Source organism: Typopeltis vanoorti, chromosome 18 (assembly GCF_054136105.1).
Source record: "Typopeltis vanoorti isolate ZY-2024b chromosome 18, IOZ_Tvanoo_1.0, whole genome shotgun sequence".
Lineage (NCBI taxonomy): Eukaryota > Metazoa > Arthropoda > Arachnida > Uropygi > Thelyphonidae > Typopeltis > Typopeltis vanoorti.
The window spans coordinates 82,720,098-82,743,561 of record NC_143566.1 but is presented as its reverse complement, the minus strand read 5'-3'; the positions used below and the strand labels follow the sequence as shown (position 1 = coordinate 82,743,561).

Genomic DNA, 23,464 nt, shown 5'->3' with positions numbered 1-23,464 from the left:
TTATTGTACCCATATATAAAATAGGAAATAAAACTGCATGTGAGAATTACAGAGGTATATCCCTATTGAGTGTTCCTGGTAAGATATATTCAAATATACTTGAGAAACGGTTGAGAAGGATTGTGGAAGAGAATCTTGGTGAAGAACAAGCTGGATTCAGGCCAAATAAAGGCTGTCAGAATCAGATTTTCACTTTACGGCAGATAGTTGAGAAAGCATGGGAATATAACGAAGATTATATTTAAGTTTTGTCGATCTGGAAAAGGCATATGACAAGGTGTTGAGAGAGAAGCTATTCAATACGCTGCAGTTATATGGTGTCAATGGGGCAACACTTAGTCTTTATTTGCGTTTTAAGTCAGCAGTTAGAATTGAAGGAAGTACAGGAAGACGGTTTAATGTTAAATCTGGTGTGAGACAAGGATATATATTATCCCCACTGTTATTCATTATTCTATATGGATCACATTATGAAGGAAAGTGGTATTAAATATGATATCAAAATTGGAGATGTTAATGTCAGCTCTTTGCTTTATGCGGACGATGTTATACTTCTAAATAAATCCGTTACAAGTCTGCAAGATTCTCTGATTAAATTGAATAACTGTTGTAATAGATATGGTAAAGAAGGTCAGCAATAAAAAGACAAAGACAATGAAAATAGGTAGAATCGTTGAAAATGTCAACTGCTTTGTGAACAGAAAACCTGTGTAACAAGAAAAACATTTCAGCTACTTAGGCACGATTTTTAATGAAGATGGTAAATTAAATATGGAAATAGACAACAGAATCAACAAAGCTGGTATGGTAGGAAGTCAATTGAATAAATTCATATGGAATAAGAGAGAAATTAGTCAGAACACTAAATTAGCTGTATACAAGACAGTGTTCATACCCATTTTAACTTATGGATCTGAGAGCTGGGTCAGAAGTAAAACATTTGACCAAAGACTAGAGACCGCAGATATGAGAGTCCTGAGAAAGATTATAGGCGTGAACAGATGGCATCAATGGCAATATCATATTAAAAACGAGGATATTAGGAAAGTTGTCAGCATCTAGGAATGCATTAGCAGAGCTAATCGCAGGTGGTATGGTCACTTAAATAGAATGGGCAAGGAAAGATTAGCAAAACAAGTGTTCTGTGGCAGGTTGGTAGGAAATCGACCCAGAGGAAGACCAAGATATTGGTGGATTGATACTATACAAAGTGCTTTAGATGATAGAAATATAAAATCTGTTAATGTTGGAGTCTTGACAAGTAACAGACTGGTTTAGAGGAAAATTGTAGATAGGAAGTTAGTAATGATGTAAATTTTTCATGTAGTACTATCATATCCTGTACACCCCTTGAGGTTACATGGCAGGAATTTGATGATAATGATTAATCAACCTATCTATGTGCTCAAAAAAAAAAAAAACACCTCTGCTTAAATAACTAACTTGAGCACAATTTTTTTCATAAGCTCAAACAGTACAAGTAAAATAAGGCATTATTCACAAGTATATAATAATTTAGTAAGAGCAGTTATTTCAAACAACTAAATTTTATAAAATTTCTAATGATCTTAAATTGATTTACATTAGGAGATATGAATTTGTTTGTTGTTAATTTATTGATAAAAGAAACTATATCAAAATGTGTATCTCACGTTTTATTCTTTCTTATTGATTTTTGTATAAATTTATTATTTATTGCATTAATGCATAGAATGGTCTGCATTAATGTTTTAATTAATGAAATGAAAATAGTTCTCATGATACTGTAGACAGATATCTAGTAGAAATTAAATTATTTTATGTTTGCATAATCTGTAGTGAAGCTATTCTGCAACTAATGCTTGTTGTTTTTCAATGAGACTGATAGAGATGGGAGGTAAATAAACAGAATGTCAGAATTAGAGTAGGTCATGCTTAAGTTTAAAGTTAATTAGTGCTGAACATTTCAGTTTCCTCATATTAAGTGAAATGTGTGTATTTCAACCCAGATGTTGTTCTTGATGAGGAAGGTATGAAAACACTGTCATGAGTTAAATTAGTTATGATGGAAATCCTCTGTTTTTGTTAGTAACTTTTTGAACATCCATAGTAATGCATCTTGAATACTGGAATTGGCAGTGTTATTTTTCTAAAAACAAACAGTACTAATTTCTGATTATCAAAGAGTCAGATATATCCACTGAAATTCTCTAGTTACTAAAACCATTTTTTTTATAACTGTATTTGTCAAAAATGGACAGATCCCTTCCTGATAGTGTGTATTTCCTAAATATTTTTATAAGTAAAGTACACATTGCCTTAATTAATTATTCATAAAATCTAATTTATATTATTCAGCAGAGCAGTACATGTAAATGCTTGTGATCTTTGCTTTTGCTAAATTTAGAAAGCCAGAATAATTTGCCGGTCTGGTTGGCCAAGTGGTTAGTGCACCCAATCTCCAACCAACAGGCCTCAGGTTCGAATAAATCCATGGACATGGCTATTTATGATTATCTTTAGGTGGAAGATAAATTTCATTACCCAGTGTGAGACCAGCCCCCACTTATTGGATGCCTGAAGTGTCTGAAAAATGTTCCATATTTGGTCTCTAGTTTTTAGTCATTAGGTCTCATAATTTCTTATTTACTTTACATGGTCCAGAAACCCTGGATTTCTGGACCATGTAAAGTACATAAGAAATTACAAAAAAAAAAAATAAATAAATAAAAAAAAAATATATATATATATATAAAATTGGCAAAAAAGAGAAAAAAAATCCTTAGTGTCTTTAAAGTGGAAGATGAAGTTCATCGCCTGGTATTGGACTATCACTCTTAGTAGAGGCCAGAAATAACCTTTCGTGGGTGGTAACCACATAAAAACAGTGATATTTCTTAGTGAACTAAAGCAAACAAGAGAGGGTTTACACTATAAAATAGTAAATTGACGAAAAGAAGAATAAACATAGATATCAGAGTAGCCTAAGTAAATGCAAACAAGAGACCATAAATCATGACTAAACACAAGTAATAACCACAGTAATAAGTTTTAATAAGTAAATATTTCATCCTAAGTATCTTAGGACATTGTCAGTACAGTTAATTCAAACAATACTAGGAATAACATACAGTTAGGGCACATGATTACAATGGAATCCCAATATGCGTGCAGTAGCATGTTATAGAATTAAATTAAAATATATCTGGAGGGGAAAAAAAAAGATTATAAGATAACATATAAAAAAATATTTTTTATATATGTTATCTTATAATCTTTTTTTTTCCTCCCGAAGTGCATCACCTTACACATTTAGCCACATTAAACTGACAGCCATTTACCTAAGCCCATACTGCCAGCCTGTTAAGTCATCCTGTAAGATATCCACATCATTTGAATTGACTATCACTGTTCCCAGTTTTGCATAATCAGCAAACAAGTGGATATTACCTTTCAAATTATTTCCAATATCATTAATGTACAAATTGATATTGTGTCTCTTCACTAATATCCCTCACAAAAAAAACTATAGAATTGTTAACACAAAAATTTCCACTAGACATAGTGGAATTATTCAAATTTGCAATCACATTAGGTTACTTCACGTGGAAAGATAAAATATATAAACAACCAGAGGGAACAGCAATGGGCTCACTATTATCACCTGACTTAGCCAGCTTTTTTTCTTGAACACCTTGAAGATAGAATTTTCACTCTCGACCCAAAACCAACAATGTGGCTACACTATGTTGATGACATCAAGTTCAGACTATAAAAGGTATTTCCTTTCTTGATGTATACATCCAGCGCAAACAAGATGGATCCATTTCCACTTCTGTCTACCGAAAATCAAACTTTTTCAGATAGTTATATCTGTAATACATCAGTCCACCATCCATCTCAAAAATATGGCAAAATAAAATCTTTAGCATCCAGAGCATACAAGATTTCTTCTGAAGAATCCCTAAAACAAGAGTTGGAAATTATCAAAAACAAACAGCCTTACTAAATGGATATAATCCAGTAACAACCCAAAAAATAATTACCCACACTCTTACAAATTATCCTAGACAAGAAGCCCACAGGATTTATACCATATATTAAAGGCATCTCTGAACATGTGAGAAAATAGCAACTGATTGCTACCTACAAACCTATCAACCGAAATCACAATGCGTTACCTTCTCCAAAACACACACACTCACCAATAATGCTATCTGGCATATACCAAGTACTGTGTTCGTGTAACTTGTCTTACTATGGACAAACAGGAAGATCTATAAATCAATGTATCTCTTAACATCCAGACCGCATCTGCCTTATCGAACCTCACAAATCTGGCCTTGCACAACATGGAATAAAAAATGCTAACCACGGGATCCATTGGTAAAACACCAAGCTACTACAATAGATCCACATGCAAATGTGAGTGTTTATATAAAGAAAGTGCCTACAAACCTATCAACCGAAATCACAACGTTACCTTCTCCAAAACACACACACTCACCAATAATGCTATCTGGCATATACCAAGTACTGTGTTCGTGTAACTTGTCTTACTATGGACAAACAGGAAGATCTATAAATCAATGTATCTCTTAACATCCAGACCGCATCTGCCTTATCGAACCTCACAAATCTGGCCTTCCACAACATGGAATAAAAAATGCTAACCACGGGATCCATTGGTAAAACACCAAGCTACTACATAGATCCACATGCAAATGTGAGTGTTTATATAAAGAAAGTGCCGAAGCCTTACTTCATAGACCTAATCTTAATCAAAATGAATGTTTCACTATTCCAAAAGTTTGGGAAATTGCTATCCTCAGTTTTATTCAATAATTTATCTGCTATTAATTAAATAAAATTAAAAAAGGGGTGCTTAAGGGTCAAAGCTGTATAACTGAGAGGAGACCTCCACATAGCCTTTAAAGGAATGCGGAGAACCGACCAGGGCTTCTGACCTAATGTCCAATCCTCACCTTCTCGTGGTGCACCCTGTTGGGTATCTACTTGGATACTGAACGGACGAGGATGGGCTGGCAATTTGGGATTTAGCCGACCAAATTGTATTCTTATTGGTTAAACCAAAATATAGAATGATGGTACAACATGACAAAATTTCATGCCGGCTGGGGCGTCGCCCGGTTAAACAAGGCCCCCGTTGTTTTCGCCAGGGAACCAGGGCGAACAGCGAAAAATCAGCTACTGGAACAAATCTGAAAATAAACCCCAACTCAACATCACCAGAGTTAAAGATCGCTACAATCAACGTAAGAAGCCTGAATGGCAAAGAAATGGAGCTAGCTGAGGAATTAGATAAGTACCAGATCGACATAATAGGGGTGACTGAAACAAAAAAGACCATAACTGGTGAGATCTTTCTGCGCAATAAATACAAAATGTTATATTCAGGCAATGACAATCAAGGAAAAGAAGGAGTAGCCATAGTATTCAACACAAAATACGAGGCTAATCTTCTTGAATGGCAGTCAGTCTCAAGTAGAGTAATGTGGGCAAATATGAGAATGGGGAACTGGACAATGAGACTTATTTGTGCCTATGGTCCCACAGAAGGTTCTATTAAGGTAGAAGTGGAGGAATTTTTTGAGGCTTTAGAAAAAGCAACTGACACAATGAAAAATGAAAAGTTGGTCCTTGTTGGGGATCTAAATAGCAGAGTAGGAAATGATTGTGAGACATACAAAAATATTTTGGGAAAATTTGGAGAAAAGAGCAAAGCTAATAATAATGGCAAATATCTGTTGGATTTCTGCTCAGGACATGGACTGGTTATTACTAACACCATGTTCCAACATAAAAATGTGCACAAATTCACATGGAGAGAAGAGGCTAGGAATAAGAAAAGTCTCATTGACTATGTTATTGTTGATAGTGATGTTTTCTCCCTGGTGCAGGACACCAGAGTGTACAGAGGATTTGAAATTGGAAGTGATCACTATTTAGTCTTGAGCAGGATAAAATTGAATTTCATATTGAAAAGAATAACATGTAAGAAAGTTTTAAAGCGAATAAAAGTTGAGCAGATCTCAGATGTGAGCTGTAGACTAAAATACACCAAGATTATTGAAGGAAAAATGAAAGAGTTTGAGAACAGGAATCAAACCTTGGAGATTCAGTGGCAAACTCTGAAGAAAACATTGATTGATTCTGCCAGAGAGTCATGTGGTGAGGTTGTTTGTAAGGATAAAAGAAATCAGAACTCCTTGGTGGACACAGGAGGTTAAAGAGGCAGTGAAGGAAAAGAAGAAAGCATACCAAAAGTTCCTGGCAAATAAGTCAGCTTTTACTCTTACAGAATACAGAGACAAATGTAAGAAAGCTAAACAGTGTGTAAAACTAGCTAAACAAAAGTCATGGGAGGACTTTGGCAAGAATATAGAAAATAAATATCAAGAAGGTGGCAAAATATTCTGGAGGTTGTTGAAGAAGCTTAAGAATGGAGGAAAGAGTGCTATAAAAGGAATTAGAGATGATAAAGGTGACATGAAAACGGGAGAAAAAGATATCCTTGAAGTATGGAGTAATTACTTTGAAAAACTGCTAAATGAAACAAGCAGTGGTAAAAAACACTGACCAGGCATGCAGTCAGGAATACATATCCATAAAAAGCCATCAAAGGCTTGAAATGTGGAAAGGCAGCAGGAGTAGATGATATTCGACCAGAAATGCTGAAGTATGGTGGTATAAGAGTCTTACAGTGGCTGCACTGCATAGTTCAGAAAGCCTGGACAGAGGGACGAATTCCCGATGATTGGAGTAGAGCTCTCATAGTACCCATATATAAAAAGGGAAATAAAACTGCATGTGAGAATTACAGAGGTATTTCCCTACTTAGTGTTCCTGGCAAGATCTATGCAAGTATACTTGAGAAACGGTTGAGAAGAATTGTAGAAGAAAAGCTTGGTGAAGAACAAGCTGGATTCAGGCCAAATAGAGGCTGTCAGGATCAGATCTTCACTTTACGACAAATAGTTGAGAAAGCATGGGAATATAACAAAGATCTGTATTTAAGTTTTGTCGATCTGGAAAAGGCATATGACAAGGTGCCAAGAGAGAAGCTATTCAATACGCTGCAGTTATATGGTGTCAATGGGACATTATATCAAGCAATACTTAGTCTTTATTTGAGTTGTAAGTCAGCAGTTCGAATTGAAGGAAGTACAGGAAGATGGTTTAATGTTAAATCTGGTGTGAGACAAGGATGTACATTATCTCCTCAGTTATTCATTATCTATATGGATCACATTATGAAGGAAAGTGGTATTAAACATGATATCAAAATTGGAGATGTTAATGTCAGCTCTTTGCTTTATGCGGATGATGTTATACTTCTAAATAAATCCGCTACAAGTCTGCAAGATTCTCTGACTAAATTGAATAGCTCTTGTAATAGATATGGTATGAAGGTCAGCAATAAAAAGACAAAGACAATGAAAATAGGCAGAATCATTGAAAATGTCAACTGTGTTGTGAATGGAGAACCTGTGGAACAAGTAAAACATTTCAGCTATTTAGGCACGATTTTTACTGAAGATGGTAAATTAAATATAGAAATAGACAACAGAATCAGCAAAGCTGGTATGGTGGGAAGTCAATTGAATAAATTCATATGGAATAAGAGAGAAATTAGTCGGAACACTAAATTAGCTGTATACAAGACAGTGTTCAAACCAGTTTTAACTTATGGATCTGAGAGCTGGGTCAGAAGTAAAACACTTGACCAAAGACTAGAGACTGCAGATATGAGAGTCCTGAGAAAGATTACAGGCGTGAACAGATGGCATCAATGGCAGTATCATATTAAAAACGAGGATATTAGGAAAGAACTTGACATTGTCAGCATCCAGGAATGCGTTAGCAGAGCTAATCTCAGGTGGTATGGTCACTTAAACAGAATGGGCGAGGAAAGATTAGCAAAACAAGTGTTCTCTGCCAGGTTGGCAGGAAAACGACCGAGAGGAAGACCAAGATATAGGTGGATTGATACGGTACAAAGTGCTTTAGACGATAGAAATATAAGATCTGATAATATTGGAGTGTTGACAAGTAACAGACTGATTTGGAGGAAAATTGTAGATAGGAAATTAATAATGGTGTAATTTTTTTCATGTAGTACTATCATATCCTGTACACCCCTTGAGGGTACATGTCAGGAATTTGATGATGATGATGATTAATTAAATTAAGGGGATATTAGATCCCACATCGTTTTAAAACCGAATAAGAAACTCAAAGATTGGAATCAGAGAGTTTCATGCTAAATATAGTATAAAAACTATGAAAGTATCAGCGAATACTAGCGTGAGCTAAATGCAAATAGTCCTAGAACGTAGCACAAACACGGGCAACTCGTTGCAAAGGTGGGGAAAGTTCTGATCACTATTCTTGGTATTTTCCATAATGTAAAAACACATTTCCTAGGAAATGTATGCTGCTATTACATTATGGTGGGAGGTCACTACCCAGACCGGTTTCAGCCTTTATTGAGGCTTCATCAGTGAGTAGCTAGACTAATTAATACCAAAGGGTAAAAAAAAAAAAATTTATCTGCTATTTATTTTTGAAATTATGGATTTTACAACTGTGTTATAACTAACTCTTTTTATTATCCCGACATTTCGATCATCATCCGGAACATACACAAAATATACAAGACAAGCTGAGTTACGTTACAAACCGTAAGCTAGAAAAACAATGATTTGATCACGTTATTCTACTGGCATGACCTCTAGTGGGAGAAAAAAAATTATTTATAAATTACATCAAGCTAGATTTAATTTAAGAAAACATGAATAAACGTTTTTTCTTTTAGATAGTATTCTTTCAGTAACAGTGATATCCTATTTTTAGTATTACAATTGTTATTTTTGATTTAGGATCCAGGATTTCCTACAGTCCTGTTTATAGTTGTTCTTAGAGAAGAAGGTTAAACAAAAGTTTAAATTATGCTGTAGCACCCAAATCGATAAACTTGAATTTATTTGTAATATTGAAAGAGGCCAAGATTCATCCCAAATAACATTGCAGAAAAAATACGTTTAGAAACTGCCAACATTTTAAATCATAACAAAACAATAACAAGCAACCTAACCAAACACGAAGTAACAGCGATGAAATCACTAAAGTCTAATCCGAACATCATAATAACTAGAGCAGATAATGGAAGTGCCACCATTATTTAAACAGAACCACTTATGTAGAAAAAATGAATCTGCTGGTCTCGGACAATAACACATACCGATTAGTTAACTACAATCCAACCAACAGAATAAAAAATAAAACAAAGAAACTACTTAAGTCAGTTACCACATGGCCTGAAGATACGGTCAAAAAACTATTTCTGCACTACGCTCGTTCCCCAAGAATTTATGGACTACCGAAAATTCATAAAGAACACACACCGCTAAGGCCTATTGTTGAAGAGATAGATAGCCAGACTTATCACTTAGCCAAAAAATTAGCAGCAACACTCAAGGAGTTGGTAGGTCATTCCCCCTCCTATATCAAAAATACACGCTTCATAAACATCATCATCAAAGACATTACACTAGAAAAAGATGATTTATTAGTCAGTTTTGACGTCTCTGCCCTCTTTACGAATGTCCCAATCAATGACACAATCCTTCTTTTACAGAACAAATTCCCTCCAGATATCACAGCGCTCTTTGCGCATGTATTACGTTCTGGTTATTTTGTATGGCAAAACACTTTCTACCTACAAAAAGAAGGCACAGCCATGGGCTCGCCATTATCCCCCCTATTGCTAACTTTTACATGGAACATTTTGAGCAACTTGTTTTAGGTTCTTCCCCTTTAAAACCCAAAGTCTGGCTTAGATGCGTTGACGATGTTTACGCGATCTGGTCCCATGGTCGCTAGACACATTCCTTAGCCACCTAAACAAACAACACAAAAGCATACAGTTCACAATTGAGATTGAAAACAGAACACACTTCTGTTTCTAGATATACACTTGTCACACATCTTTCTTTCACAGTTTACCGAAAACCGACACATACTGGCCAATATATATACACATAAACTCCTACCACCATCCAATACAAAAACTAGGTGTCATCAATACACTAAAAAACGGGCTCTGAAAATCTGCTCCAGTGAACAGGCACTGAAAGATGAATTTAAAGTAATCAGCAATACTTTCCAACAAAATGGGTACAGCCAAAACACTATTAACAAAATTCTCTACAAGACCTCAATAAAAAAACAAAGACAAACCAGACTACAACAAAACTATAACCATTCCCTACATTAAAGGGACATCAGACAAAATAAACAGAGTACTACAAAAATACAACCTCAAAGCCATCTTTAAACCCCTTGCAAAATTAAAAAGTTTACTCAACTCATCCAAAGACACACTCCCCCCCCCCCCCCCCCCCGCTGGCCCACCCTGGAGTATACCGTATTCATTGCACTTGTAACATACCATATATAGGAGAAACAGGATGCACAATTCCTACAGACAAAAAGAACATACAAACACATTAAATATAATAATTATGGTGAAGCTGGCCTTCCTGATCATGCCCTGAACACCTTACATAGAACTAACTGGAAAAGCACTAGTTGTCTACATCACACCAAAACATGGTATGAACGCAAATTTAAGGAAGCCTGTGAGATCATTATCAACCACCCCAATCTGAACAATAATGAAGGTCTAAAAATCCCATACGTATGGAAGGCATATATTCGACCCACGGAACCTTCCTCTCTAAGAACAACCATAAACAGGACTAGGAAATCCTGGATCCTAAATCAAAAATAACAATTGTAATACTAAAAATAGGATATCACTGTTACTGAAAAAAAACTATCTAAATGAAAAAATGTTTATTCATGTTTTCTTAAATTAAATCTCTTCTTCTCTTCTGTCTAAGATGGGTTTAGTCTTCTCTTGAGCAGGATCTTCCAGTCTTCTCTATTCCTTGCTGTTCGAAAAAGTTCCTTATATGTTCTGCATCCCGAGATGTTCTTTATTAATTTCAGCCAGGTAATTCCAAGAATTACCTGGCTCTTCCGGGTCTTCTTTTTTCAGTTGGAAAAGTATTGATTCAGGCGTTAGGAAGTCTGTCTGCATCCATCCGTACAGTATGTCCAAACCATCTCAGTTGTTGTTTTCTAATTTTTTCTATTGTCGTTTTATACAATAGTTCTTGTCTAACTGTGATGTTTGTTTTATTTTCTATCCAACTTGTTCTATTTATTTTTCTTAAGCATTTCATTTCAAATGCCAGCAGTTTTTTCTCCTCTCTTTTTTTTTAACTGTCCACGCTTCTGCTCCATAGATGACTGTTGGTATAATTATTGCTTCATATAATTTGATTTTGGCTTGCTTAGATATCTTGTTTGTTTTCCAGATTTTCTGTAATTTTCCCATGGTGGTCCATCCTATCGCTATTCTGTGTTTGTTTGTTTTGAGTTCATCTATTGTTTCTGTTAGTTTTGATCCAAGGTATATGAAGTTGTCTACTTGTTCTATTTGTTCTCCGTTTAGGGTGGCTGAGATGGTAGTTCCGTTCCTCCCTATTTTCATCAATTTTTTTTTTTATATTTATTGTCATGTCATATGTTTTACAGGATTCGTTTAGCTTGTTACAACTTTTGTAGTTAATTTGGGGTTCTTGCAAGAAGGACGAGATCATCTGCATATTTGATATTATTTATGTTTAAACCATTGACATTAATTCCAGGCTCATTGTCTATTGCCTTCTTTACAACTTCTTCTAGATATATGTTGAATAGGCATGGGGATAATGGGCATCCTTGCATTACTCCTTTTTGGATCTATTGGTTCTGTTGTGAGTGTGTCCTTTTTAATTATTGCATTTGCTTAGAGTAATATTTTATCAGAAATAATTGTATTATATATATGTCTATTGCTTTTTTCTAGTAGAATTTTAAGAAGGATTTCTCTATTGGTGTTATCGAAAGCTTGTTTAAAGTCCACAAAACAACAATATAGTTCTTTATGGTCTTCCCAGCTGAGCTCTGCTAGTTGGTGCAATGTGAAAATTTGGTCCATTGTTGAATAGTTTCCTCAGAAACCAGCTTGTTCTATGCCTATCATTTCTTCATAGGTGTTTTTAATCTATTTTGTATAATTCTTATGAATATTTTATAGGTGTGAGGGAGTAAATAGATTGGTCTGTAATTTCTGCAGTCTCTTTTGTCTCCTTTCTTGTATATTGGGATGATCTTTCCAGTTCTCAGTTCTCCAGTCATTTGGGATCTCTCCTGTTTGTAGTATTTTTTTGAATATGGTTGTTAAATATTCTCTTGATATGCTGCCTCCATATGACCACAGTTCAGTAGGGATAGTATCAATGCCTGGTGCTTTATTGTTTTTCATCTGTTTTATTGCGTATCTAACTTCTTCTCGTAAAATTTTTGGGTGATCAATATTTTCTTCTATTGTTGGCATTGTAGTTTTGTTTCCTTGGTGGAAGATAGTCTTAAAATGGTTTGACCAGATTTTTCTTATATATTTAGTATTCCCAGTTTCAGTCATCTTGTTGTTTATCATTGTCACTGCTTTTGCTGAGAATTCCTTTGTAATTTCTCTTACAGTATCATGGAAGACTTTTAGGTTGTTTTGTTGGTATGCTTCTTAGCTTTTTCTTCTAACCATTTTTCTTTGGCTTTTTTTGCATAGGTTATCAACTTTATTTTTTAGTGCTCTGTATTTTTCTCTATTCTCTTCATTGTTTTGTTGGTTTACAAGTATCTTGGCCTCTCTTTTCTCTTCTATGGTAGCTATGATTTCTTGGGTTATCCACTGTTTGTTTATTTTGGGTTTGGAACCTAGAGTGTCTTTTGCAATTGATATGACTGTTTCTTTTCCTTCTTCCCAGTATCCACTGTTCTGGAAGATGGAGGGTTTTAATTTCAAGCACATCTGTTCTAAAAATTGACTTCTGCTTGAGCTATCTTTTAGTTTTGATAGGTTGATGTTTTCTTCTTTTCTGATATTGTTTTTCCTGTTGAATTTTATCTTCACTTTGGCAGCTAATATTTCGTGGGCAGTGTCAAAATCAAAACTTCTTAATGTTTGTACATTATTTACTGATCTTTTCCATTGTTTGTTTATGATGATATAGTCTATGCAGTTCTTTATATTACCATCTGGGGATGTCCATGTATATTTATTATTAAGGCATTGATAAACAATGTGTTTGTAATCATCAGATCGTTTGCTTTACAGAAGTGGAGTAATTGTTCTCCTCTGTTGTTAAGCTCTCCGTATCCAAATTTCCCCATCACGTCTTTTTTTTTTCTGCTGTGAACTGTCCTATTTTAGCATTAAAATCTCCCATCACTATCATGAGTTCTCTATTTTTGGGATTATCTATTTCCTGTTGTAGTTCTTCATAGAAATTTTCTATTTCTTCCTCTGAATGGTTACTGTCTGGTGCATATATTTGGATTATTTTAATTGTTTGACCTTTTTCTTTTGCTTGAAATTTGGCTGTGATTATTCTAGGAGACACTGGTTTTATTTCAATTACTGAGTGTGTAAGTTTCTTTTCAATTAATAATGCAAATCCTTCTCTGTGTATGTTATCTTTTCTTCCTTCATGGTAAATCCATGAATCCATCTCCGCACCAATGTGTCTCTGATAAACCTAAAATACTCCATTTCACTCTTTTTAAATTTTCCTAGACTAATTGCAATTTTCCAGGTCGGTATAGTGATCTTATGTTGAGGGTGGCTACATGTTTCACATCCTTGGCTGACCACATTGCTGATTTCTCACCTACTCTATGTGGTCTTCGAGTAGGCGCATCGGTTGTCCCGTATGCAATAGCACTATCTCGGTTTGTAGACTTTCTCCTGCTCATGAAAGTTACTGGCATAATAATGTAGCCAGCTTGCCATGCCTCTGCTACATCCTTTGGTCCATGGCTCTTTATTCTTTATTCAGAGCAACCCATTTGGGTTTCCCCCATCTGCCACCCGGGGGGGGGGATGCACCTGGTAGGAGTGTGGTCTCCCCCCCCAAGAATTAGTTTCGATTAAATCTAGCTTGATGTAATTTATAATTTTTTTTCCCCACTAGAGGTCATGCCAGTAGAATAACATGATCAAATCATTGTTTTTCTAGCTTACGATTTGTAATGTAACTCAGCTTTTCTTGTATATTTGTGTATGCTCCAGCTACATACTTAAACCATTAAATAAAGCTGAATATAATACTCTCTTTCTGTATGAACCAATGTGTCATCAATATTACAAGATAGATTAGTAAATTCGAAAAATATTCCAAAAAACAAGAGGCTAAAAGCATTCTTTAGGCTTTTGTGCATAAAGTATATGATAATGTTTTCAATTAGTTTTTGTTCTGCAAGTAAAAAAAAGGCATTAAGAGATATGCTTGAAAACATATCTCTTAATGCCTTTTGAACAGAATATTTCTTTAACTGATATATGATATAGAATAAGATTGCTATGCTATTTAAATGTACATGTTCAAGTATAATATTATTGAAGAGCAGTCTTTAGATGAAATTGACAGAATGCAGCAAGGAATATTTTGATCTTTATAAAACTGAAATTGATGGATAGTTATAGAAGAGAAAAGTGTGTAAAGAATTACTTATTCATTGTCATGACTAATTTAATGACACAGATTTATAATACCACAGTTTATGTTTTAAAAGGTATTCAATGAATGAGTGTGGTTATTAAACTTGAAGCGAGATGGTTGATTGTTCTGAATTTGCATTGAAGTTATTGTATCATGTTTTGATAATGGTAGGTGGGACTGGTTTAATGCATGTTTCATTTATGAAATGGATATGCAGAGTTCTTTTTTGCTAATAACTTTTTATATTTACGCGACTTGCTATATTTAGTTAAACTTTTGTCATGGAGATCATATGCGGAATCAGTTGAGAAACTTTTCAGTATGATATATCAACCTTGATATTTTTGTATTCCTTCCACCACAATGTCTCTTTATATATAGCAAGCAGGTTATATATTAGCTATATTATAATCTTGCTGTGCATCTACTTTTCTAGTCATTGTTTCTTGATATTGTACCTTTCATAGTATTCAGATCAGCTCACTACTTCGTATCTGGTAGCAGTTGTAGATGAACTCCATTACATACATCGACTAGAATGGAAAAAGTCTAGCTCTTTACTGTTTGCTATTTTCATCATGCGTTTGACTGTTTTTGCAAGGAAATATACTTTATTTGCTGGCATATAAGACACACTTTTTTCCCCTAAAAATTCATCTCCAATCCAGGGTGCGTCTTATACTGAAAAGGTTGAAATTTTAGTTAGAATTTTGATCTGTCAAAATTTGTTATATTATGCTTCTACTTGCCCCAGTTTGTCATACATGATTTCGAATTAGATATGTAAGAACTAATTAAAGAAGACAGCAGATACATTCTGTATAGTGAAATGGAACTTAGTGCATCCAGTTTCATTTAAACACGGCACTCGACAGTTTGCATCTGCACAATTTCATAACGATAGTTATTATTATTATTATTATTATTATTTAACGGTGTCTCCATGGAGTCAAAAGACTCATCGCGGGAGACCCGACATTGACACACTAACCATTATTTACACAATACCTGTCATACCTCTCCTTAAATTCATTCACGGTTAAAGCATTCACAACCAGTTCTGGCAAAGCATTCCACCCATTCACAACCCTCCAAGTAAAAAATCTAGTCCTAACACCCTTGTTAACCACACTCTTACACAATCTCCAGGGATGGCCCCTCGTTCTCTCACATCCTGCATTGGTCTTAAGAATATCATCAGTATCAATCCTGTAAAATCCCTTTAACAATTTAAATACCTCTATCATATCTCCTCTCCTACGTCTATCAGCTAGTTTTTGGAGCCCACAGATCATCAATCTATCCTCATAGGGAACATCCCACAGACCTGCAACAATCTTTGTAACCCGCCTCTGAATCCTCTCTACCACTTCCGCATCACCAAGAAATCCTGGCGACCAGATCTGTGCACAATAGTCCAAATGCGGCCTTATTAATGCCTTATAGAGTGGAATAATAACTTCCCTATCCCTGCTAGTTAGTGTGTTCCTCAACAACCATGTAATTTGATGTGATGTTTTGGCAATCTTAGCAATATGCCCTTTAAACTTAAGTTCTCTGTCCACAATAACTCCCAAGTCTCTTGTCTCATCAACTTCCTGCAGTTCAGTTCCGTTAATATAGTAAACAGCATGCGATGTCATCCTCCCGAAGTGCATCACCTTACACTTAGCCACGTTGAACTGACAGCCATTTACCTCAGTCCATAGCGTCAGCCTATTTAAGTCATCCTGTAAAATATCCACATCATTTGAATTGATTATCGCTCTTCCCAATTTTGCATCATCAGCAAACAAGTGGATATTTCCATTCAAGGTATTTCCAATATCATTGATGTACAAATTAAACAATAGAGGACCAAGAACTGAGCCCTGAGGTACACCACTAGTCACTTGCCTTTTCCTGGACTCAGCTCCTCCGTAAACCACTCTTTGATATCTGTCCGCCAGCCATCCTTTAATCCAAATCACCATCTTCGGATCCAAACCCATTTGCTCTAATTTATGTAACAGAGTTCCATGTGGAATCCTGTCAAAAGCCTTTGCAAAGTCAAGCAGTATCACTGAGTAAGGATTTCCTTTATCCAACTCCACTGTTACTTTATTATAGAACGTAAGCAAATTACTTAGGCAAGACCTACCTTTCACAAAACCATGTTGCCCCTTATAAAGTATCATATTGCTGTCCACCCAGTCCTGAATTCTAATTTTAACTAATTTCTCCAAAATCTTAACCACCACTCCAGATATATTGATTGGTCTATAATTTGCAACATCAGTCTTAGAGCCTCCCTTGTGCAATGGAACTATTTTCCCCTCTTTCCACTCTATTGGCACTTTACCAGAACTGAGGCTTAAATTAAATATCCTGGTTAGAGGAGTTGCTAATTCTCTTGCACATTCTCGTAACACATGGGCCGATATGCCATCTAACCCAATGGCAGTGTTAGCATTAAGGTTCTTTAATATATTAAGCACCTCGATTTCATCTATCTCTATACTCTCATCAGTCAATGTCACATCTGACACTGCACTATCACTACTAAGATGGTACACTTTTGCGAAATGATCACTAAGCAACTCAACTATTTGACTAGCTTCAGTAATTTCCTTACCATCAACACTTTTTAAAGTAATCTTTCCATGGATATTCTTCCTTTTACTAGCCACATAGCGAAAGAACTCTTTAGGGTTTCTTTTGGATTCATCAGCTAGCTTCCTCTCATAATTAGCTTTGGCTTTCCTTACCACACAGGTTACTCTCTTTGCCTGTACCTTATATTGCTCATTGGAACGCTCATCACCTTTTTCTTTATATGTCTTCCACAACCTTTTCTTTATATGCAACTCTTGTTTAATAGTATTAGTCATCCATTTTACTCCTACTTGATTTCTCCTTCTGACTCTGGGAATACAGTCTGATACAGCTTTCTTCAAATACTCCTTGAGAATCTCCCACGCATCATCAACATCTCTCCCCTTGAATTTCTCATGCCATAATACAGCTGAAAGCTGACTTCTCAGCTTGCCATAATCACCAGCCTTGTAATTCCACATATACCCATTCTTAATAGAATATTCAGTTCGTCTTTCAATCTCCCAGGTCAAGACCACATGATCGCTTTCCCCAAGTGGAGACATTGTAACTAAATTACTTATTGATATGTTCTCCGATGTTATGACCAGATCTAACACTCTAGAATCTCTTGTCCCTTCCATCACATGCTGTCTCAGGTAATTATCTCTTAACAATTGTATAAACTCCATTTCCTTTGTTCCTTGTGACCATTCCTTCCCCCAATCTATGTCCCCAAAGTTAAAATCCCCCATAATAATTACTTGACCTTTACTCATCGTGCTAACTTGTGAGCAAGTGTGGCACCCATCTTGCACAAAGCTTTTTCATTTGCAATTCTTCATGGAAAATATATCTCACATGTTCTTTTGAAATGCCTATAGTCTGAGCAATTTCGCGCACTTTGACTCGCCTGTCATCCAGTACCATATTGTGCACTTGATCAATGATTTCTGGTGGTGTTGTTGCACTTTTTTGGATGTCCTTCGCATGGATCATCTTCACAAGGCTGGTACGGCCTCGTTTAAACTTGGCAGCCCATTTCGTGATTGTCGAAAATGAAGGAGAAGAGTGCCCATAAACTTTTATGAACTTTGAATGAATTTCTTTTGGCATTAACCTTCTTTTACAAAGAATTTTATAACTGCACGATACTCAATTTTATCAATTTCAAGGGATATTACACTTTTGCTTCAGACTGTTGTATAAAACAAACTACTTGATTGAATGACTTGCAATTTCAGATGCTTATGACAGATGTACCAACTTAGGAAAAAAAAATCTTGCCGATAGTGTTGCCCTATGGTCGAGGCTGAGAACTTTTCAGACCATCCTCATATTATTAACTCTTGGCTGAAAAGCAACATATATGTTGCTATATTATTGCTTTCAATATATTCATATTGAAAGATTGCATCCTTTGTGCTAGGCTGCCAAAGACAAACTTAAGTTCATTGTTAAAGATACCAAGCAATTTTATAAGCTAGGTTTTAATCCTTTTTTCCAAGTAAGCAAACAGACAAGTCTAATTTGCGCCTGAACATAGTTCAAGTCTGAGGCAACTCGTGGTAAAGGTGGATTAAGATCCAATCACTTTCCTTAGTATACTCACCTAATGCAAAGCACATCCCCTTGGAGAGATATATGATGTTATGCATTAAAGGCAGGGGCTACTACCCAGACTGGTTTTGACCTTTATTGAGGTCTCGTCAATGGGAGCCATACCCAAAAAATGCCAAGGTTGAAGTAATGCAGAGGTTATAAATTTTACCTACACAAGTTGCCACAAGGTGCTTTGACCTTATTAAATAAAAATCTCAGGATGAGAGTAAGATGTAGAAAGTTTTTTTATCCTGGGTATATACTATGTTAAAGATACCAAGCAATTTTATAAGCTAGGTTTTAATCCTTTTTTTCCGAAGTAAGCAAACAGACAAGTAAGTCAAGTTTGCGTCTGAACATAGTTCAAGTTTTGGGTCTGGCTCCCACTGATGAGACCTCAATAAAGGTCTGGGTAGTGGCCCTTGCCTTTAATGCTAGCATCATACATCTCTGCAAGGGGGATGTGCTTTGCATTAAGGGAAAATACTAAGGAAAGTGATCAGAGCTTAATCCACTTTTACCACGAGTTGCCTCAGACTTGAAGTACATTCAGATGAAAACTTGACTTACTTGTCTGTTTGCTTACCTGGGAAAAAGGATTAAAACCTAGTTTAGTATTGCTTGGTATCTTTAACATACCCAAGGTAAAAAAACTTTCTAAAACTTAAGTTCAAGTCCAGCCTCCAGGCTAAAGGAACTTTTTCTAAGCCTATCTTCAACCAGTTCCTGGATTTGTCGATCCCTAGCACAGCAAGTGGATTTTTTCTCATGGAAACTCGAGTTTTTCATGTTGTAAACTCAAGAAAATCAACTGTAGAACCTACATTATTTCAGACAGTAAAATATCCATTTAGAGTTAGGTACTTAAAAGATGGCAGCACTTGTTTTCCCATCTCTTCACTGGTTGCCACTTATAATTATGATAGTCATAGGCCAGCTATCTCTGATTGGCTACCGGTATCCACTCTCCAGCCAAAAAAGCTTCAGGTTTGAATCCTGGCATGGATGTTGGTGATTCTCTGTGAATCACCAATATGTGAATCATCTAGGCAATAGATGATGTTAGTGTGGATGATGTGGTTCGCTTTAGTTGGTGGATTGAGTGATGGAGATGGAGAGTTGTAGCGTAGGTTCCCTTCCTCAATGAGTCTTTGGACACCATGGAGGTGTCATGTAATAATAATAATAAATGACATAATAAACAATATATTTAAGCCATCCCTGGTACAAAAACACACCAGAATCAGGCTAATGTCCTCTCTAAATCAAGTTTATTATATAGTAGTGTAACATGGACCATAAAAAGAATGAAAAACAGATTCAAGCAGTAGAAATGAAATTTCTGAGAAAAACAGCTAGATATACCAATTGGTTTCATGTGATCATAAAAGAAATGAAATTTGTTTCATACAGTCCTCAGATATAAAACTAGTAATTACATTATAAATACAGGGGATCCTCGACCTACGTCGTCCTCGACTTTACGGCGGTAAGGTAATCCCATAAATAATTTTAAAAATAAATTTAGACATGAAGCAGCATGACGTAAAATTCAAATGTCGTGGATGGACTTGTTTGTGAGCACAGCAGAAGAATACGCCGTTACGCGACGTTTGTTTGGGAGAGGTGGCTTCGCTTGGGTCCCAGCATACACTCTTTGGGTACCGCGTGCTTTGTTTACATCCACTCTCTCACTTTTGTGTTTGTGATTTTTTACCCTTCAATATGGCTCCCAAACATAAGGCAGACTCTTCCGATGGCAGTGTGTCGAAGAAAAAGAAAGCCATTACATTAGAAGTGAAATTAGACAGTCGGGACTATTATCAAGGATAAAGTTCACATCCTTGAACACGTGAAAGGATTGGCGCCCATGAAATTGACTGTGATTACGAAAAAACATAGTCGGCTCATGATTGAGATGGAAAGGCTTCTTGTTCTTTGGCTTGAAGACCAGCATCAATGCTGTATCCCAATTAGCCTCATGTTAATTCAAGAAAAGGCGAAAAGATTGTTTGAGGCATTGAAAAGTGAAAGGGGGGAAACGAGTGCAGGTGAAGAGTTTAATACTAGTAAAGGTTGGTTTATGCGGTTTAAGGCTTGGGGCAATTTACATAACCTTAAGGTGCAAGGTGAAGCTGCTGGTGGTGATGATAAAGCATCTGGTGAGTTTCCTGAGGTATCTCCTGCACCTTCTGCAGCCTGTCCTGCCTCCTCCTTCCATTAAGTCAGTCTCTTCCACCTTGCAATGCCCCTTCCAGTGTGCAAGCCAACCACAGGATAAAAGGTAAAGATTTTTTTTTTTTTTTAATCACCTGTACAGAATGTACAGTTTCATTTGTCGTTTGATTGTTCTCATTTTTATGTTTTTTTTTTATTATAGTTTCATTTTTGTTATTTTTCTGTACTATACAGTAACTATGGTCTCCCTTTCATTTTCCTATGGCCTAGTTCTGTTTCTTGATATATACGTATGACTTTAGGGTGTTTTAGGTTAGGTAAGTAACTTAGGCTATGGTAATTCCGACTTGCATCGGAAATTGCCTTACGTTGGTCCATAGGAATGGATCTCCGACGTAACTCGAGGACGCCCTGTAAATATGTATAAACCAAAAATGGCTAGAATATCTGAATTGATTGGACAATAGCAGACTGCCAGAAATACTATCTGGATATAAAATAAATGGAAAAAGAATTAGAAGATCAAGAAAGTGATGGCATGAGACCAAAACAGGCCATCTGGCCTGAAATCCATGATAGGAAAAAGAAGAGAAGATTTTTATATGACTAGGTGGTAGTATTGTATCTCTTTGCACTTCTTTTAGTTATTATAGTGAAAAGTCATAAAATGTTTCTCTTACTAACCTAATTAAAAAAAAATATATACATATATTAACTTATATATGTTATATAAGCTATCATATATAATATAATAGCTTATATATTAACATATATAAGCTGTTTTTGTGTTTTTCAAAGAATTTCATTTTTTGATTAATTTTTTTTTTACATCAGTGTATTCCTGAAATCATACTCTGTCAAATATGCTATTAGCTCTCACATCCTTCTGTAATATCTTGCATCAAAAGTTTATTTTTTTAATCCTTTTCAATTTATGCTTAATTTTCTCAAAGTAAATATCTCTGTGATTCAGGGTGAAACTTAATTTCCAGTATGTTGGCATTTTTTTTCTGACTCTTCATTTTCAGCCATTGATTACTGTAATTATGATTAAGCTTAACTGAGTAGAAAACTATTCAAGAAATATATAATTTTTGTTTAGTTATCTAAACAGAAATTAAAATAGAAAATAAATAAAAAGAAATTACATAAAAGAAATGGTAGTAATAAAAGGAAGATGGAGATTATTAACATGAAAGTTTATGCCTTTTTATTATTAGATGGTCAAAATGGAATCCACTTGCTGGATGTTGATGGGAATGACTGTTATGTTGCAGTAGGAGATTATGAAGGCTATATAACAGTATATAACATAAAAGAAGGCAAGGTGAGCGTTATTGCAGAAATAATATATTTAGAAAATCTGAATATGATTAGAAATAAGACAAAGGCATGTAATATAACCACATGCAGTAATAGAAAAAAAATTACTTTTAATTATAATTGAAGCTCAGCTTAATTTTTTTTTTTTTTTTTTAAATTTTTTCTTATGTAGTAAAACCCATTCAGTACAATTTCTTTAGAGTGGTCTCCTCTACTATTGATGTCATGAGTATTGGATTGGAATTCTGAGCAACAATATTCAGTTCTGTAAGTTATTCCTATTAGACAGTGGTGTAGCTAGAGCTTTTGCCACCCCTCTCAACACACACCAAAAATACTACAAAAAAAAAAGCAAAATGACGTATAGGGAAATAAATTAAAACACTATGTTTATTTTTGAAGTAAAACTTTAACTTCAACATTTTAAAATGTTATTTTTCTTGCTTTTCTGTTAGCAAAATGGTCGATGACAATGGCAAAGTCTATTTCATAGTAACCTAGGTAATTCTTAATCTATTCTATTTAGAAAAACTCCTCTCACAATTAGCAACACTTACAGCAATTGTGAGGAAAATTCGCAGTAGTATTACAATATTTGGAAATGAGTTCTCGAGACTGTATTTTAGAATTAACTACAAAAGTTCAAAGTGCCACCCTGGGGCGGACTGTCCCCTCCGCACCCCCCTAGCTACGCCACTGCCATTAGAGCTCTGTACAACAGTTTCTTGCAAAAAATAAAATGGCATTGCCATTTTATTTTTCGCAAGAAACTTGTACGGACAAGAAAGGATATGAGCATGTGCATTATCATGATGCAGAAACTACTCATGGCTGTCTTATATTTTTGCAATCTTTTGTTGTATGCCCTTTTGCAGCTGCCTTAAAACATCTTTTGATAAAACTTTATTTTATTTTTGTCAATTCTTGAGAGCAATTCCTTTATGTCTAGCTTATATATAAATTGTATAATGTTATTTGGTTATTTGTTATATTGCATGATATATGCACTGTAAACTTACAGTTTACAAGGTCATTCAGTGCTGTCATAGTAACCTGAACACCCTTTAGGAGTACAGGTCAGGAAATTGATGAAATATGCACTTCCTTCATCCTCTATGAACTGCATAATATGCTAAACATCTTGGTTTATATATTTTATTTAATAATGTTAG

At 35.3% G+C, this 23,464-nt stretch overlaps 1 protein-coding gene across 1 annotated transcript in view; it reads left to right on the top strand.

Annotated features, from left to right (window-relative positions):
* The window catches only part of l(3)72Dn (UTP4 small subunit processome component l(3)72Dn), a 144,918-nt gene that overhangs the window by 66,603 nt on the left and 54,851 nt on the right, over positions 1-23,464 (top strand). The window contains exon 8 of the mRNA XM_090408484.1: positions 22,190-22,296. Coding sequence (XP_090264610.1) covers positions 22,190-22,296 — 107 coding nt within the window. The remainder of the gene's footprint in view (positions 1-22,189; positions 22,297-23,464) is intronic.